Source organism: Triplophysa dalaica, chromosome 12 (assembly GCF_015846415.1).
Source record: "Triplophysa dalaica isolate WHDGS20190420 chromosome 12, ASM1584641v1, whole genome shotgun sequence".
Classification (NCBI taxonomy): domain Eukaryota; kingdom Metazoa; phylum Chordata; class Actinopteri; order Cypriniformes; family Nemacheilidae; genus Triplophysa; species Triplophysa dalaica.
This window is the reverse complement of record NC_079553.1, coordinates 649,464-669,017: the sequence shown is the minus strand read 5'-3', so window position 1 is coordinate 669,017 and position 19,554 is coordinate 649,464. Positions and strand designations below refer to the sequence as shown.

General features: G+C 38.0%; 2 protein-coding genes and 1 long non-coding RNA gene across 3 annotated transcripts; 1 reads left to right on the top strand and 2 right to left on the bottom strand.

Annotated features, from left to right (window-relative positions):
- Positions 1 to 5,610: 5,610 nt before the first annotated feature.
- On the top strand, positions 5,611 to 9,996 carry LOC130432661 (tropomyosin alpha-4 chain-like). Its single transcript, XM_056762148.1, has 4 exons — positions 5,611 to 6,415; positions 9,071 to 9,131; positions 9,580 to 9,651; positions 9,914 to 9,996. Exons 1-4 carry the CDS (start codon positions 6,308 to 6,310, stop codon positions 9,994 to 9,996), a joined length of 324 nt encoding a protein of 107 aa, XP_056618126.1. The 5' UTR covers positions 5,611 to 6,307.
- A 3,359-nt stretch (positions 9,997 to 13,355) lies between these two features.
- Positions 13,356 to 15,213, bottom strand: LOC130433380 (serine/threonine-protein kinase pim-3-like). The gene is made up of 3 exons (XM_056763215.1): positions 14,921 to 15,213; positions 14,663 to 14,791; positions 13,356 to 13,473 (listed from the first exon to the last, which is right to left on the bottom strand). Exons 1-3 carry the CDS (start codon positions 15,204 to 15,206, stop codon positions 13,394 to 13,396), a joined length of 495 nt encoding a protein of 164 aa, XP_056619193.1. The 5' UTR covers positions 15,207 to 15,213; the 3' UTR covers positions 13,356 to 13,393.
- Positions 15,214 to 17,060: 1,847 nt separating this feature from the next.
- LOC130433381 (uncharacterized) lies at positions 17,061 to 18,148 on the bottom strand. Its single transcript, XR_008908573.1, has 3 exons — positions 17,993 to 18,148; positions 17,720 to 17,838; positions 17,061 to 17,629 (listed from the first exon to the last, which is right to left on the bottom strand). It is a non-coding gene; the product is annotated as an uncharacterized LOC130433381 (long non-coding RNA).
- Between the last annotated feature and the right edge of the window lie 1,406 nt (positions 18,149 to 19,554).

The following is a 19,554-nucleotide window of genomic DNA, read 5'->3' as shown; positions in this document are numbered from 1 at the left end:
TGAAAATGTAATTACTGACAACGAAAACAGTAATCGTTATCAAGAATGATCATTTTAACTAGTAAAAATGTAATTGTCGATATCAAAAACGCATATCCTGAGAATGATTAAAAGCTAATTCGGCTTGCCATAACAGGTGTAAGACTAAGATGGTGGCTAAAAAGCAACAATGTGCAGTCAGACGTTTGTCAGATCTGTTGAGCACATGATGCGCTGCATCCCTCCACCATCTGTGCACTTCTAACGGCAGCCGCATCGGCTTCATTGTGTGCAGGACACAGAGCTGTTTTCCGGCGCTGTGTACAAAACTTGGGTTCCTGCGACATTCCAAAAAGCTAAATGTGGCTTAATCCATTAACATTAAGCATTCGCCTTTATAAAGCGTATTATCTAAAGAAATGCAGAAGAGCCTGAACATGAACAGAAAGCACTTCACCGGACAAATTATGAGCGTGAGCCTTTATGTTACCTAATATGCTTTAATATGATGTAAACAGAACATTTAGTGTTTTGGAATGTCGCAGGAACATAAGTTTGGCATTATTGTATCTTCATGTTCTCTGTGAAACCGTTGCACAGGTCTTTATGATGAAGGGCATGATGACGGCAAAAACTGAGGCGAGTTAAGTTAATGCTCTATATTGTTTTAGTGTTTAGTTAATGCTTTGAGCTCTTGAGCTCAGTTTTCCTTCGGTTTTAATGATGTCTACTTGATTTTCCACTGATATGTTTTCTTTTATGTGCTTCAATTTGCTGTATATTTATTTATACGTTTATTAACTATTTATTTTATATTCTACGTTTAAAATATTGCAACAATTGAATTTTGTTCTTGAAGAAAATACTCACATTACAGGCTATTTTTACGAGATTTATACAGGATATCAAAACACTTCAGGTTTTGATCTATTTGGCATAGCATTTGTCTAACACAATACATTTAAAATGCATTTGGTGAGGTAAACGTTGAATAGAATGCAGACACATATTTCTTCAAAGGACTGTGTACTTGTGTTCAAACTGTGTTCCAGGTGGAGGTGGTGTCTCTGAGCAGACGTGTTCAGCTGATGGCAGAAGAGTTGGACAGGGCTCAGGACAGATTGACTGCAGCGCTGCAGAAGCTGGAGGATGCAGAGAAAGCTGCTGATGAGAGCGAGAGGTTATACCATTTCATAATGTGTATGATAACACCAGACAGGAAAGTGTCTTACAAAACAAGCGTGTGCTAAAACAAGTATCTGTTTGTGATGTTGAATTTTTGTTGTGGATATTTCATTCTTCAAGTTTTTTTATGCAGTTTCAGTAGCATCTGTTTTAAAGGAACAAATAGTGTGAAAGTACAAACCCAAATCAGAAAAAGTTGGGATCGTAGGGAAAACGCAAATAAAAAAAAAGAAAGTAGTGATTTCTAAATTTACTTTAACTTGTATTTCATTGCAGACAATATGAACACAAAATATTTCATGTTTTGTCTGGTCAACTTCATGTCATTTGTAAATATACATTCTTTCCTGTCATTCAGACTTGCAACTCATTCCAAAAAAAGTTGGGACAGTAAAGCATTAACCACTTTGTAATGTTGCCATTCCTTTTCACAACACATAAAATACGTTTAGGGAGTGAACACACCAAGTGATGAAGTGTTTCAGGTGTCATTTTGTCCCATTCTTCCTGCAAACAAGTCTTAAGGTGGGCAACAATACAGGGTCTTCCTTGTCACATTTCGCGCTTCAAAATTTCAAAAATTCTCTATTGGAGACAGGTCGGGACTGCAGGCAGGCCAGTCAAGTACCCGTACCCTCTTCCTCTGCAGCCAGGACTTTGTAATGTGCAGAATGTGATTTTGCTTTGTCTTGCTGAAATATGCATGGACGTCCCTGGAAAAGATGTCTTCTTGAAGGCAGCATATTGTGCTTCAAAATCTCTATCTACCTTTGAGCATTAAAGGTGCCATCACAGAAGTGCAAGTTACCTTTGCCTAGGGTACTGACACAACCCCATACAATGACAGACCCTGGCATTTGGACTTGTTGCTGGTAACAGTCTGGATGATCCTTTTCTTCTCTGGTCTGGAGCACACGGCATCCATTCCTCCCAAAAAATACCTGAAATACTGATTGATCTGACCACAGTACACGTTTCGGCTGTATGATAGTCCATCCTAGATACCTCTGAGCCCAGAGAAGTCGACGGCGCTTCTGGACACTGTTAACATAGGGCTTCCTTTTGGCACAGTACAGTTTTAACTGGCATTTGTGGATGTAACTACGTATTGTGGTACTTGACACAGGTTTGCCAAAGTAGTCCTGAGCCCATGTGGCGATCTCGCTTCTAGATGAATGACGATTCTTGTTGCAGTGCCGCCTGAGGGATCAGAGATCACGTTTGTTCAGCTTAGGCTTGCGCACTTGTCCTTTACGCACTGAAATTCCTTCAGATTCCAGACATTCTTATCTGTTGACGTCATGGTGTTGTTGATTTCTATCCATTTGTAAAACTGGCCAGTTTTAATCATTTTTATTCAGTGGGCGTATCGGACTTATGCCAGATCAGCATTCCACCTGAGTCTCTTCCCTGTGTGACGCCAGGCAGTTTGACGGATGGAATGATGAATTCTCTGTAGTTTGTAGGGCGACCAGTGGGTCCGTCTCCTCTACTCCATGTCTCCTGTAGGATGAGGATGTCTGAGTTTTTTGTTTCAGAGCTGAAGTCTATGTTTTGCTTTTCAGTCCAAAAGCAGATGACCTCAGGCCTTGAATATTCCAACATGTTATGGTAAATATCTACTCTTTAAAGCCTGTTCTCACGTGTCCATTAGCTTTATGACCTGTATTACTGGAATGTCATTGAAATGCTTTCAGATCAGTGGTTCTCAACTGTATTTGGTTGTATGCCCCACAATTGGCCACAATACAATTAGACCATAAATGGCTTTGTCTTCCTGAGGGCCATTTACATTTAGTCATTTAGCAGACGCTTTTATCCAAAGCAAATTACAAAGAGTTCAGGGAGCAAATTAGGGATGCTCCGATCCGATATTTGTATCGGAAATCGGCGTCGATACTGAATAAAATTCTAGATCGGGTATCGGTGACAAATTGCACCGATACCCGATCTAGCTGACATAAAATTTCTGCTAGGCGATGTAAAAGTTCCTGGAGACACCGGCGCTTAAACACTCTCGTGGCTGTGCTTTGCGAAGCGTGTGACATCATACGCTAGCAACATGCTCTGTACGTAGTGCGCGTGAACAAGCGAACATAGCTTACATTGAGCAGCGAACAGCATGGAGCGACAAAAAATATCTGCCATTTAGATTTACTTTAGAACAGCTACGCCAACAAGTTACACCGCTGTTTGCAATACACGCGAAGTAAATGTTCCGAGGGGTTGTGATAAAGCTGTTCATTATAATACTACTAATTTAAGCACGCCGAGTTCAATAAGCTGAAGAAACTAAAACGAGACGGTACGAAGCAGCTAACTTTGGAGGAGACAGCGGAAAGAATTCAGAAATTTCCATCTGGTAGTGTGAAAGCAGCGAAAATCATTGAAAGCATTTTGAATTTCATGGTAATGGATTTGCAACCGCTGTCCGTCGTTGCGAACAATGTCTTCAGACTCCTTATAAAGCACCTGGAGCCGCGGTACGACATTGTGAAGCGTAACTGAGACCTGAACTGTACCAAAAAGTCTGCAAACATGTATACGGAAAAAATAAAGATGTCAATGCGGTGAGTTTTGGGGATAATTTGACTTTGAATTTCTATTTGCACCAACTAAACTATTATATCTTTTTCCGTTTATTTTTACATGTGCAGCACAAGCTAGGGAAGCTAGTGTTTTGTTTATCTTTCGGTGTTGGATGTTAAATTTGATTTCCACTAAACTTTAGCTTAGTTTAGTGGACTTTGCTTTAATGACTAAAGCATTAAAAAGAGCAGATTCCTGTTTGAATATCTAAAGCAGTGAAGCTATTGCTTTTCTGCTCAATTTCAGCTGCTTTATTGTTTATTGTGTACTGATTTTTAAATTATATTTGCACATAACAGTTATTCACAGATTTTGTTTCCATTAATTTATACCTGTTTATCAAGCTAGTGAAGCTTTTATTCAGCTGCTTAATTTGCACTTTAATTTTGAATTTCAAGTTTAAGATAGTGAAGATTTTGTTTTATTTTGCTGGTTTAATAAATAATTCACTAAATTTGTGAATCATTTGTTCGTTATTTTGTTTTACGGGTCAGGAAATGAATGTTAAGTCGAGCATGATGTATCGGAAGCAAAAAAGGTGGATCGGAGCATCACATCTGCCTCGCATGGCTTGTTGAAGATTGACAAACAATGCAGACTTTGTGACAGACGCTGAACCAGAAGACCGTTCATGTCCCTTTTCTAAACAGACCGCTGCTATATGGCATCTTTTCAAATGCTTTTAACTTTGAACGGTATCAACGGGACTTGAATTTGAAAAAGCCATCAAATTTATAACCTCGATCTTTATTGTCCTTCATCTTAATTATTATAAAATCTTTTGTAAGAATTCATTGTCCTAAAAATTCAGGTTTTCATTATTCAAGCTCTCAATATTTAGGATGTCAAACACCACTTGAGAATTTAATCTGGCTATGAGCAAGTGTAACATCAGTGTAATGCATGGAAGAGTGGAGATGGTGGTCTAGTGGGTTAAACCACTGAACTGGTAAATCAAAGGTTGCTGGTTCGATCCCAGCAGCCACCACCAGTGTGTCCTTGAGCAAGACACTTTACTCCATGTTGCTCCAGGGGGATTGTCCCTGTAATAAGTGCACTGTAAGTCTGCCAAATGACTAAATGTAAATGTAAGAGTAATCGACCGTCAGTCTGATGCTCTTTTGGTAACAGCCACTAGGTGGCACTGCCGTAGCACGTCTGCCATGTGGTGCTACAAAAACTTTCTCAAATGAATTCATCAGTAAATTTGATGATGCAGTAACTGTTGTAATTGTACTTGAACATTTTATGTCATTTTAGCATTTCTATTTTATGCACATTTCCAGTTACTAGTTATTACTGCTCTATTAGGTCTGAAATGTATATTGCGCGTTTGAATGTTTTTATGTGGCCTATCACCATTCTAGAGAAGAGAAGATAATGATAAATATATTTTATTTGTAATTCTTTACACCGCATTCTATATACGAGGTGTAACGATATACTCTGCTCATGATTGGGTAAATATCTAGATGCAGGGTTAACCATACGCATCACAATGTTTTGAACAAAATTACCAAATGAAACAAAATAACAGAATTATTTTCAAAATTCTAACAATTTCAGTTGCACATACAACTTCAATAATTCTAACATTTTAAGGTTTCATTAAACCTTCTGCACTGCAGAAAAATGCACTGAAACAAAATGTGCAATTTAACATAAAATTAGAATTAAGTTCAAAACATAAGCTGAAACCTAAGACAAAACCTCATATAGCAGTTAAAGTGCAGTAAGAACTATAATTACATTATGCATTTGGCAGATGATTTCATCCAAAGTGACTTTCATTGCATTATACTTAAAAAACAAATGTATAGTAATCCCTGGGATCAAACCCATGACCTTGGTGTTGATAGCACCTTCCTGTAACCACTGAGCCACAGGAAAGCTCTGATCAAAGAATGGTGTTCTGTTCAAGTAGCTTTAAATGAACATAAACAGCTTTTATGTACTTCTGCGCTACTTTTCCACTGGCCGACTTCTACTTAAACAAAAGTTGCATCAAGGAGATCTTCCAGTGAAACATTAACTGTGACATCAAATTTACTGATGACTTAATTTGAGAAATGTTCTGTAGCACAACATGACGGCGTGCTAACGCAGCGCTAACCTTGTGGCCGTTACCAAAGAAGCAACAGAAGTTCTTCTCTTGGGTTCTGCACTCTTGGTCGACAGTCGATTGCTCTTCCCTGCATTCCCGAATCTTACACTTGGTTATAGTAAATTTGAATTTGTGGTCCTGAATTTTATGACCTGAACGCGTGAATTGAATCATGAAAACTTTTTAGGATGGTGAATACTTACAAAAAGACAAAAACTAATTTGAGGTATTACAGTCCTGGTGATGTAAATCTGACGCCATGGTACTGGCCTTATTGCTTCTCGAGTGCATGTTACATGTCAAGCACACATCTGAAGCGAGACCTCATGATGTCGCTCCTGAGCAGAAAAATAGAACTCAATAACCTGGCTTCCTCCTCATCTCTCTGGCTGTTTGCTCTGCGGTCTGGACCCTCCTCTAGCCTGGTTTCTACCCCAACCCCTCCTCTATATGACCCTCTGCATGCGCTTGTGTGACTGGCCATCCAAAACAGCTCTAGAGGAGCAGCTGAGGGGATTCGACCAATCGCTGAAGACCCTGCAGGCCTCTGAGGAGAAGGTACTTGCCCTTAATAACCCCGCGGGGCTCCTCACCAGACCTCACCTCAGTCCTGCTTCTCATGGGCTGTCCACCTACCACACACATAGTGTACATCGCTCTCTCTCTCATCTGCGGTCACAAAGCTTTCTGATGTGATCTCTGAATGTGGCTTTGACTGGATTCACTTCACCTTTTACATTTTTCTTCTCTTGTGTTTCCGCTGATGTAGTCCAGCGCAGTTACTGGTGATGTTATGTTCATGAACGAATCCTTCTTTTTGAACCAATCTTCCCTCGAGCACAGAGCTTCTTCTCTTAAAAGTGTGTCTAAAGCACGAGCCAAAGGCGTTCGAGTGTGAGTTTTAACGGTGCATATGATTGATTGAATGCACTGAACGAGCGAGCCGAACAAGTGTTTTGAATCTGAACGAGAGAGATCTCAATCTTACAGGAACGAAAGGACTCACTGATTCTGATTCTCGTTCGTGAACAACATGAACCATTAGTCGTCTCTTTCATAAACGAACTGAATGAGCTGCTGCTGCTACTCACTCATGAACGACATGAAAGAGGAGAGCGCTCGTTCAATAAGCACAGAAATGGACACAATGTAAAGACCATTATGAAATTGAACCAAGATTTTAAAACAGTGAGGTAGTGACCATCTTTTGGTGTACTTTGTCTTCTTATCGCAATACAAATGGCTGTATTGAAAATATATTTGCTTAAACGATAAATCTAATATTTTACAAACATGATGATTTAACTGTGGTTTGTAGTAAAAAGTTATTTTCATAATGAAAGTATAACAATGTTTTTTGTAAGCATGTATTTATATAATCATAATTCGAGATTTTGACGCATTCATGACACTTAAACAAATAGTTTGTTGTTGCTGTTGTTAAATATGAGAGATCAATCACGTCAGACACTCTTTAAGTCTGCACCCAAGTGGGATCAATGTCCTCCTGTAAAAGACTGACTCAAGCACCTACTGGCGTATGTATGTGATATACAGTATGACGAAATAGTCACTGAATGAACTCAATCAAATGAATCAAGATTCCCATCACTAGTAGTTAAAACTGTGAAAAATTCAAGAGAGCAAAATACTGCGTAGACTAGTTAAAAGGAAAAACACTGTCTATGTAAAGATGCAAGATGTCAAATCATCCTATCATGTCAAACCTGATTGATTTTTAATTAATTACATGAATCACGTTAGAACTTTAGCAATAGACATTATGACGTTCTGTTCTGGAATCGTTTGGAAAATAAATGTTTTTGTTTACATAAGATATGTGTGTGTGTAATTATTATTCACATTACACACATACATTGTTTACTTTTAAGAAATGATATATTGATATATTCAATCATTTTGCTTCATATAAATTGTATACAAGTTGCATATTTCAATGATATTATTATGTTGTGTGTATTTATATAAACATAACTACACACACATATTATGTATACAAAAACTTTTTGCATACAGTTTGTTACGAATAACCGTTGGACAGCCCTATTGAGTGCAATGTCTGTTTACATCTGCTTCCCCATCACATCACATGAAACACTTCCTCTGACACAATGATCTTGTAATGTGTTCTGCTGTTATCTTACTGTACCTTTAAAGATGAGCATGTTTCAAATTTGACGTAAGAGAAACTGCCAAGATTCTTTTTGTATACGGTAGTTGACAGACTATTATGCAAACGTGTCGTATGAAGATAAACAACAATGAAGATAAAACTCTCTTATCGTGTGTTCAGAGCTACTAGTCTCTTGCTATGAGTTGGTTAGAAGGTGTTCCTAGCTTTGGTTGCTCTAGAAACATTTATACACAAACTCTGCAGACAAGAGACAGATGATGTGAGCACCGCTGCTTTACTCCTACTGTTGTTTACTCCCAAAAGTCGCTCATCATTTGCATAAAGTTGAGCAAATCTCAACTGTGTCACCTCGCTAAAGGTAGCCTTCCTGTGGTTTAGTGGTTGGAGCATGGCAGCAGGTCATGGGTTGGATCCAAGTATATAGCACATAGTCAGAAAGACATGTATATTACATTTCCAATGTCAGTGTCTCTTTTTGCGTCTACCAAATGTATATATGTAAATATAGACACGCCCACTTCCTTTCAGCAATGGTCACTTTTGCTCGTGTCACCAGAAGTCGGCAGCTTTCCATTGAGATGAATGACATCGCATCACTTTGTCGCTGGCGGTCTGAACGGCTTTATGCTCTGTTATATGATAAATATAAATGTTCATCATATAAAACTATATAATAATAATAATATTATATAATATCATTAAGTTTTATTATAATATGAACAGTTTATTTGTTTTTATTTTGCTGTGTCACACCATAGGACACATGTACGATAGGTTCGTCGACCACCCATCTGTGTAATGCTAGCTCTAGCCATGTTGTGCACATTATTTATCAGATGGCCAGTAAAGAGATGTGAGGTTGTGGCGTCTGTGGCCTGTCATGTGAATCATTCAGGCGCTGTCAGTCAAATCAAAAACTTTCGATACTTTCCCTCATGTGTTTGTGTCATGTTGTGACCTCCAGCTCACTGCACCTTGTGTTAAATGTTTCATATAAATAAAGAGGAGATTGTACAGACTCTTGTGTCTGACTGCTTCTCTGTGCTTCTCTCCTGCAGTACTCTGATAAAGAGGACAGATGTGAAGAGGAAATCAAGATCCTGACTGGCAGACTGAAAGAAATATAGCTTCAGCGCTAGTTCTGCCAGGAAGACTCAATCACCTTCTAAAATGAAACATAAAAGATTGCCACTTACCCCTTTCTACGTCCACAGTCGAAGCAACAGTGATTCGCCCCCATCCTCCCCACCACCACCAGGAGGTCCCTGTCAATATAACCCCAGGGGGGTTGGCTACGCCCCCGCCTTACCATCTCAAGGCGGGAAGTGGAGGACTTCTTGGCCCTCTGGATGCGAGCCACGGACAGGGCCTACTCCAAAGAAACCAATAACCATCTTTATATAATCTATATTCTGTCTATCAGCGTCCAATAAATGTTGAATACTCAACTTCGGCCTTCCGAGTCTTTCTGGTAGAAGTGAACAATTGTTATTAAGTTTGTCTCATGTTCTTTAACACTTCAAGCACAGCTATCTTTACAGTGTGTGTATGATTTCGGGTCTCTGCCAGGCTGAAACTCGAGCAGAGTTTGCTGAGAGATCCGTGTCCAAGCTTGAGAAGACCATCGATGACCTGGAAGGTAAAACAGCACAAACCTAAACTGATTCCTGTTGCTTGACTAAGCATTTTTGGACCTTGATATGAATATGAGCTGCCTGGCGTTAAATCACAATCCAGGGCTTGTCTTTAGTCAATAGTACATGGATTTATACTATAATATATTGTGTGAATCTACTCAAGATTTCTTTTACATTGCAAATCCAGGTATGTGAGGTTTAGATCGTCTGTTGTCAAACATGCTGATACACTACAAATATGTGCTTTTATTTGCTGTGTTAAAGAGAGGCTTGCCACAGCCAGAGAAGATAACATCAAGATGCATGCCACTCTGGATTCAACCCTGCAGGAGCTCAACATTTGCTAGCTTTCAACGTCTTACATGCGCACTATTGCTTTCTATGCTGTGGGTGACTTACTGAAGCTTATTCTTTCATATTCTTTCCACTGCGCGCTCTGTAGTTATGCTTTTTTACGTAATATTTTGCTTCAGGAGTGACCTTGAACCTGATCATACTAGTACAGAAGGTGTAATTTTATTGTTGGATTATGAGCAGTATTCGTGCAGTGGTTAAACTGGTACAGAATCACTAATCAGAACACCAAATCATGTTTACTAGATGCTATTTTTGTGACTGATGTTATTAATTCACTACCATAAAGGGGCCATAGATATACTGGGGCCAAATACTGTCTGGACCAACCCTTGTCATTTCTCTTGTCCATAACTGATGCTGATAACAAGCGGTTTGTAAATTCAAGTCCATTGTGACACGTTGTTGATCTTAAGCTCACCTGGGGTGAGTGAACTATAAGAGATTCCACTGCCAGGTGAAGGAATGTGGTCAAATAAAAAAAAAAACATTTACTATCAACACTCAGTTGTGTCTCTGTTCATTCAGGAGTTTTTGGCCCTGAATAAAAGACTTTAAATGCAGTCCTGGAGTTTTGAAACTAAAACAAGGTCTGCCGCATTTCCATGTAAACAGATAAAACGGAGACTTCAGAATACTTAAATGTGGTTGCCCACATTCGATGACTTATTGGCTCGTCTGTATCATTGCATTTGCTTCCCTGATTCATCAAGCCCCAAAATCACGAATTTACTTCACTATGTAGCATCTTACATGTCAACGCTACAGCACTTAAAGAAATGCGACTGCAACGCAAAGATACACGTTGTTGGCTGGTAATACTCACTTTTGAAAACACCTGCCTCACAGTTCTAGTCATGCTCCTGTATGAACTTTTCCTGTCCAGTGGGCTCATGGAATAGAAGACTATCCCAAGTATCAGTCGCTGGGTGCTTCAGAATGTGGGCGTAACCAGCAGACCATTTCTCACCTTATGAATACTGAGGATTCGGACATACTTTGTTGTTTACTTCTACTACACAGTAGGTAAGTAAGCGTATTCAGATGCAACAGTTGTATACACACGTCCAAATCTTGCAAGGAAATTAATTCCAATTTGTGCTTTCCCCGATTTTAGTATTATTTCAAATCGACATATTGCTTCAAATCGCTCCGCATCAGTGGAAAATACAGTTGATGGTTTCCATTGTCTTTCATGCATCACGTTGCTCGCCAGTGTAGACGCGAGCTGAAACTTCTTTTAACTGGAGCATCGTGTTGTAAGAATGTGTTTTATGCACGAGATGCTCATGATCCACGTTTGATATTAACACAGGGTGTGTCAGGGGTGGGCAAACCAGATCTAGACAGTTGAGCTCCAAACCCATTCAAACACACCCGATCAGTATTTTAGTTTAAAATACTTTAATAAAATAGAATAATATTTTATTTTATAGTAGTACACTCTATAATAGTAATATTCTATAATAGTACACTCGTACTATTACATTTTGTAAATGGCAGTCGATTGATCATGGTGTTTTTGCAAACTCAGTTCTCTCTACTTTAAATGCTATGTCCTCCTTTTCCCTTGAGGATAAAATTTCATCATTTAATGATGCTCTCAAATCCAACTTTTAAAGTCTTTGCTCCCCTAAAAACACGTCATGTCTCATTTGTACGGACGGCCCCCTATAACCATTATCTGCGCTCAGAGAAGGTTGCATGAGGGAAATTGGAGCGAAAGTGGCGTTGCACAGGCTTAAGTGTGTTTTATCAAGCTTTGAGAGACCGCCTGGCACATTAAAGTGGCTATTGATTTGGAATATCAACATTTTTTTAATGTATTATTGAAAATAATTAAATATAATCCTAGAGGGCTATTCCATATAATTAACAGTTTACTTGATGCAGATGCCTCCAGCTCCATGACTGAATCTGATCAGTTGTGTAATGATTTTCTTCAGTTTTTCAGAAAGATTTTTATTAATGTCCACAAACTCATATGCAGTTATTTGGAGTCTGTTGTTTAAACTGTTAATTCATTAACCTTCTCTGGTAGGACATTTTCTAAATTTAATCCAGTACAATCTGAGACACACTGCAGGCAAGTCTCTTGAATGAAAACGTCCACCTGCACACTCGACCTTCTGCCCTGTAGTCTCTTCAAATCATGCTTTGATATTTTTATCCTTTAGTGCTTCCTTTAATAAATGATTCTTTGTCCACTGGTGTGGTGCCTGTAGCACTTAAAACTGCTGCCATCGCTCCCATTTTAATAAAGCAAAGCAGTGATGTGAACTCTCTTTCTAACTATCGCCGATCTCGAGTCTTCCATATCTGGTTTAACTCTTAATGGTGTAGTTGCGGCCCAATTGAACAACCACCTAATAGAAAATAATCTACTTGAGCCCCATCAATCTGGGTTCTGGAAATTGCACAGCACCGAGACTGCGTTAGTCAAAGTTAATAACGATTTACTAACAGACTCTGATTCTGGCTCTATCCTTCTCATTCTCTTGGATCTTAGCTCAGCTTTTGATACCATTGACCATGCAGTGCTACTTAATCACCTTCAATGTGTATTTGGTCTGTAAGAGATAATCATAGACTGGTTCAGGTCTCATCTTAATGACCGCAGACAGTTTGTGTGTATTGGTGGCTTTAGATCCAAGGTCGGTCACTAATATACTGGTTATCCACAGGGGTCAGTTTTGGGTCGTCTACTTCTCAGCATGTATATTTATCCACTTGTCGAATTACTTAAATCGCTCAATCTTAATTTTCAATTTTACGCTGATGACAGACAGATTTATATTCATTCAAGATCAGGCCAAAATGTGGACACTGTGCATCTCTGTAACTGTGTTACTATGATCCAGAACTGGATGTCTGACCATTTTTGTCTTTAAACTCTCCCCATTAACTGCACAATGCCCACCCTATGACAACGTCTACTTATGGTGTTTTTCTGGAGTTTCAAAGCAAACTAAAAATCTTGGAATCATCTTTGATGCCTCGCCAACATTTGAGCCTTTTATTCAGAACTCTGTTAAGACATCCTTTTCCCACTTGAGAATTATTACTTGTTTATTCCTTTGCTGTCCATCTCAGTTGCTGAAAGGTTTATAAATTGTTTTGTTTTCTCACATTTTGACTATTATACTGCACTTCTTGCTGGAGTATCTAAGACCTTTCTGGGTTTTGGAATTCTTCCTGGGGCTAAATCCAGCGATCATATTTCATAAGTTTTAGAGTCTTAACACTAGCTCCCTGTCAAATACCGTATTGATTTTTAAATCCTTTTGTTAACTTTTAAGGCATTGCATGACCGGGCCCCACGATAACTGTGTGATCTTTTAATTCCTTACAAACCTTGTCGAAATCTACGGTCTTCTCAGTATGGTCTTTTTAATGTGCCCAAGACACGGCTCCGCTCCATGGGTGATAGGGCATTTTCTGCTCATGCTCCGAAGATCTGGAACTCTTTCCTGATAAACATTAGGAAAGCAAACTCTGTAGCCACTTTCAAACCCGTCTTAAAACTTTTTATTTCAGAACTGCTTTTATTTGACTGGATCTTTTGCTTTGTTTTTTACAGTATTTTGTTGTGCTGCTTTATTAATGTGTGATGTATTGTTTTGATTTTTGTGCAGCGCTTTGAGAAGGAAACTTTTAATGGCGCTACATAAAATAAATGTATTATTATAATTTAGTAAGTTGTAGGAAAAGACTCAAATATTTGTACGCGGTTTAAATAGAAAATATATTGGTAAGGTACTGGTTTATATTAAAGGGATGCTTCACCCTTCAATTCGGTCATTTACTCGCAAAATCTAAATCTGTATACATTTCTTTGTTCCGATAAACACAGAGAAAGATATTTGAATATTTACAACCAGACAGATTTTGCACCCAAAATCTGTCAAAATCTTTCTGGTTATACGCATTCTTCCAAATATCTTTCTCTGTGTTCATCAGAACGAACAAATGTGAAGTATCCCCTTAACATATAGTTGTAGATTATGCCCTATTGTTTTTAGTACGGTAAAAAACTACAGCATGTAAGAATTTTACACTATTAATGATAAAACACTAATAGTATTTTTTTTGTGGGCAAAAATATTACTTTATTACTGAATAGTAAAAAAGGGAAAATGAAAAAAAAATCAGTCAGCTAAAGCAGGAGCGTCAGTGAGTGTTAACTCATCGGATTTAATCAAACAAGAGTCTCTAAAACACCATCTAAATAAAACTTTATTTGTTGCACTGACTGAAGGACAGAAGGACCACCGGCTATGCTAAATTAACTAATTGAAGTAGAAGAAAAACATAAGATACTCTTGTCCATTAATCCGGCTTAAACCACTCGTGGTCTAGGAGCTCCTCTAATATTGGCCTGTCGGCTGGTTCAGGGAGCCAGCACCGGATCGTCAGATCAAGGCATTGTGTGAGGAGAAGTGTTTACGAGAGAAACGATTAGTCACGTATGTTCATTGTAAAACACTGTCAAACATAACAAAAGCTACAGAAATATGTATTTTCATTTATTGTTCAGGAAACAATATCCTGTTTTCTTTCAATTTATAGTAAAAAAGTAGCATTTGGTGAGAAAAACTGATGAGAGAAGATGCTTGGTTTGTGTTTAACAAGGATGTTTTGTGAGTGCTGGTCTTTTACCTTTAGATAAACCAAGGGCCTTGATCCTCGGGTTGTGTAGTAGATCCTGATCTCTGCGATTGAACGCCTCATATCCAGTCGTCATCATGAAGACCAGACTACCCATAGACAAGACCATCTCCGCAACCCCTTCAGTTCGCGGTGTAACGCAAGCCAAAGTGAGCAAACATTTCATTAGCAAATGTCCTTCAAGTCAAAGTATAATGGGGTCAATTCATTACTGTAGATTTGGACAATCTTGAGTCTAGTCCATCTCACCTTCACAAGGAGTGTCTGGGATTAGACTGCTGAATCCAAAGTCGATCAATTTGAGCTCCATCGTCCTTGTGTTGATCAAGACGTTTTCTCTGTGTAAGTCTCCATGAGTTAAATTGTGGTCAATGGAGTGTTTGGCTGCGTTCACTGCTTGACGCAAGAGATGACGGGCCTCTGTTTCCTTCAGACGTCCTTTATGACTTTCCAGGAAGTTTGCCAAGGTCTCGCAGGGATGTGGATATTCCATTATGAGGATGTGTGTACCATCCTCTACAAACCAGTCCAACATTTGTACAATGTTGGTCCATTTCACTGGTTTGTGTAGCAGCAGATTTATAGCCACTTCGCACAATAGAGGCTCGTCATGCCCAGGCTGGAAAAAAAGGTTAAAAAAGGTTAACAGATGGTAGGCAGCGTTTCTATTTTCATAAATCACTTGTGTTGATACAAACAAATGCATTTTTCTACTTACCTTACTTTAATTTAAAACCATTTTTCAGTGACTATGTGAGTATGAAGAAAATTTATGAAAGTTAATTATCTCAGCTGTTTAATCAAAGTGATGTATTTTTGAAGAAACCTACCCACATCTACGGAGTGATAAAAAACAAACAAATGAAGACGGTTTCTTTTGTTTAAAAGCTGAGACTCTGTTCTTTCAGTTGACATATTGTTTGTCCATATATTATTTGCAGAAAATGTACTGTGAGCCTTTAAGTTTGGTGAAAATGTTATAAACGCTGGTGTAGGCTGGTAACTTTTTTAAAAAAGGTTGGCGCCCCAGTAAACACAAAAACGTGTTTGTGAAATAGTTGTGATAACGTTTCTCTCCAATGTATTTAAAACGACAAAATGTTGAGTTTTGTTTACGTTATAAATATGTGTTTTCACAACATGACAGAAACGTTTTGTTTTATTGTTTTTACGTTGTTAATTCACCCTTGGGCGTTTAATAACGTTATTTTCACATCTTATGTGGTGCGTTTTGGACCTTTTATTCACCCAAACCCGTGAAGCATAATTTTTAGCTTTGCATTGAATGTAGACTGCGTGTTTGTCTGTCTTTTATGGTTTCACAGTGAAGTGTCGTAAATATTTAAGATATAACAATTCTTTTGGGACCGATAAGAACATTGAGAAGTCATTGGTAAACAAGCATGAAGGTGTTTTTATTAATATTATAAAGCAATTGATCAATGTTTTTAACACAATAACAATGAATGAATGTACAACACAATATGATCGAACATATACTTTATAAATAAACTGTTATTAAACTTTATTCAGGTAGTCTAATAAGATAAATCAGAAAATGAATCAGGTGAATATGCACTGCAAATTTAACAGCATCAGAGTTAATATGAACACTCAACCAGGGTTTATATGGGAACCACTGCTGAAGTGTTAAATGAACACTGTTGAGAGAGTTGGCATTATTAACACTGTGACAGTGTACTCTTCCATCTCCTTTAGTGTAAAATATTAACACCACAATGGATATGAAGACCAAGTCAGGGTTTAAAGTTAACTCAGAGACACTAATTAATTTAATTATCAACACTGTCAGTGTTGAGTATACTGCTAATACAGAGTCCACTGGAATCAACACAACCAGTATATCTGAGTGGGTGGGTGGGTGCGTTAATACCGCCAACTGCGCTATTGTGCCACCCATATTTACCACAAGGGAAATTTCCTAACCGCGACAGGACTATTAACAGGGGTATATAAATGAAGGTGTCATTTACTGGTACCTGCTCATAGACACCAGATTCTTTGTTTCTCTTGGATTCAAATCTCATGCCTAAGTGAATCTCGATGGGTTCAACAATACCCCATTTATCACGAAAATACTTAATCCATTTAGAGTTTGTATTTAAGTCACTAAATGGATTGTAGGTATTGGTGAAGACTTCTTCAACTTTGATTCTACTTGAATTGTCAACAAGCATTGCACTTAGCACTTGTTCTTTAAGACTGGCATGTACTTCATTAACATACTCCTCTTTACTTTCAACACATAACACAACATTGTTTGTGACACCACTGCCCTGTAACTTCGCTATAATTGAAGTACACATTTCTTTTGCCTGATCTTTTGACGCGGATGAAGGTGGATTTATCACATCTAGGTCCATGTCAGCATCATCATTTTGTGAGCTTTGTTGGTGAAAGGTGTTTGCACAATTTCACCTCTTGTGCCCATGTCAACAGTATTATTATGACAACTATCTAAATGCTTTCTAAAACCTTTATAACTTTGAAACTGCAATGAACATCCTTCCTGGGCACAAATAACCATAAATCGTTTGCCAGGATATAACCCATGAAAAAACTTAAGGTGCTGAATTAACGAACTAGGTGCACAATGCAACGATCTGCTAATGTAGCACTTATACATTGTTTAAAAGCTTGGCTCTCAATTCCTTAACCTTCAGACTTTCTTTAGTGCTATCAACATCAATACCATAGACTGATGTGTGCAGGAATGTGTACATGTTGTTGAGAGCATCATCATAGCTTACACCAAAAATGAAGTGCGCTTTGATCCGTTCATCGAAGGCTGCCAATGGCTCCCTGGCATGGGATGGGCATCATGTCAATCACAATGTAGTAGGTGCTGACGGCTTGCTTCAGAGTTCCAGAGGCAAGGAGGAATGGCTGGGGTTGTACCTCTTGACTGTCCAAATGTTCTTCTAAGCTCCTACATGACTTAATAGAGAAATTGTCATTAATTTACATCGTAATACGTCTTTAGTCTGTGGTACCTACTTTGATTACAAACTGTGGTGTGGCACATACCTTGTGAAACACGTTAGATGGTCCATGGAACAAGCTGCACTGATGTTCTCTTTTTTTAGAAGGTTGAGGTGGTAGAATATGGAGGAGCAGCAGGAAGGATGCCATATCACTGGCCCACTCTAAAGGAAAAGTGCCAAGTTTATATTACATTTTATTTATAGTTTCTGGGTCCAATACAATCTTAAATTATCAGTTTTTTGTGTCAAGTCATCATTAGTACTGTCTTTGACACACTGCACTAAAAATAGTCTCGTCTGGATAAGTACAGAATACCTTGGTGATCTGCAGAAGATTCCTTATTGTACTGAATTCTGGCAGACTGGGTTGGGTTAGTAAGACTTCTGCTTCTCCAATCACCATTTCTTTATAGAATTTGTGCCACTTCTGAAGCAGTTTGGAAGATGTGTCTGGACCAAAGAGGAGGTTAAAGTCTTGAGCTATCTGTAGCAACAGAGAAATAAAAGAACATTTTTATTACATATAATCACGTGCCAGGTTTACTGCTTTGAATTGTGTTTAAGAAAAAAACATGATAACACTAACCAGCCCATTAGTGTCCAGTGTTAGAAACACTAAGAGGATGGTGTGTGATCATGATTCATCAAGATTGTGATTTACTCACACTATTGTCATTCCTTAATTTATTTTATAAGCATGAAATAAAGATAAAATGTGTGATTAAAGTAAGTTTCTTACATATCCTTTCTTGGAAAGGCGATCTTTTAATGCAACAATTCTAATGCATCCCTAACAAGGCGACAATGCCCAATGAATATTTTTCTTTAGTTTTTCGTTGAGGAATTCTTCTACAGAGAAAAAAAAACTGGAAAATTGACAATTTTGCACTAAGCCTCATGACCTACTTCCAAAGTAAAATTGTTCCAATTATGTCGGTTTAATGGCTACATCACATCATAAACAATATGCTTAAAAGGTTTTCAAGTCCATACATTCTGAAATATTACCTGAAAATACAATGGAAAACAAAGCCTGTCTTAGTTTCTCTTAAGTCCACTATAACATTCTGTAATTTACGGTTAGTGGTTTAATGTCTCAAACAGAAATCTCACCCTGTTGTCATATTTAGTTAATTATTTTTTTCGTCTGCAAAAAACAAAAGATGATATTTTGAAAAATGTTGGTTACCAAAAAATGGTGTCCCCCATTAACTTCTGTTGTATTGACACGAAACAAAAAAACTAAATGGGGAGCAAAATGTTCTCATAGAGGTTTGAAATGACAAGATGGAGAGTAAATGACAGAATTTTCATTCTGAAGGTGAACTTTTCCTTAGACAATGGACTTACCCTTCTGTGTCCACCATGTGTGAAGCAAGAATATTTACCATTTTTTATGAATAAGAACATGAGAAAATTGCAATGCCATTTGTGAAACTATCTATATAAAGTAAAGCAACATGTGAAAGAGAAACAAAACACAGAAACAATTCACCAATCACAACAGTACAGTTACTTGTAAGACTCACTTGTCTTGTTTAATTTACAGGCTAATTATGTATAATATCTCAAACCGTTAATAATATTACATAATAAACACAGGTGTAAGATTATATAAAAAAGACGATTTTGTTCGTGAAGTTATATCAAATAAGGCTGCATAAACAAGTAAATCGGGATCAACTTTGAGTGCATGTACACTGAAGTAGCTGTGAATGGTAGAGACTGTGTGTTTGTCATCCTCAGTATCTAACAATTGTACATGATTTGGCAGACAAACTTTGCTGTGAAAAAATTCACAAATCAAAGTGGACAAGATGACGGTCTTTATTGTGTTTAAGTCTTCAGCTTCATGAGTTATAAGAGTTATACTTAGTT

What these genes read in the sequence shown, in the direction of transcription:
- LOC130432661 (XM_056762148.1), top strand. Translation starts at nt 6,308, where the DNA reads ATGACCCTCTGCATGCGCTTGTGTGACTGGCCATCCAAAACAGCTCTA. An exon ending in CCTGACTGGCAGACTGAAAG is followed by an intron (nt 9,132 to 9,579) that starts AAATATAGCTTC and finishes CGGGTCTCTGCC; the next exon opens with AGGCTGAAACTCGAGCAGAG. An exon ending in GACCATCGATGACCTGGAAG is followed by an intron (nt 9,652 to 9,913) that starts GTAAAACAGCAC and finishes GCTGTGTTAAAG; the next exon opens with AGAGGCTTGCCACAGCCAGA.
- LOC130433380 (XM_056763215.1), bottom strand. Translation starts at nt 15,206, where the DNA reads ATGTTGGACTGGTTTGTAGAGGATGGTACACACATCCTCATAATGGAA. An exon ending in CCCAGACACTCCTTGTGAAG is followed by an intron (nt 14,792 to 14,920) that starts GTGAGATGGACT and finishes CGCGAACTGAAG; the next exon opens with GGGTTGCGGAGATGGTCTTG. An exon ending in GGCCCTTGGTTTATCTAAAG is followed by an intron (nt 13,474 to 14,662) that starts GTAAAAGACCAG and finishes AATGTTTATCAG; the next exon opens with GAAAGAGTTCCAGATCTTCG.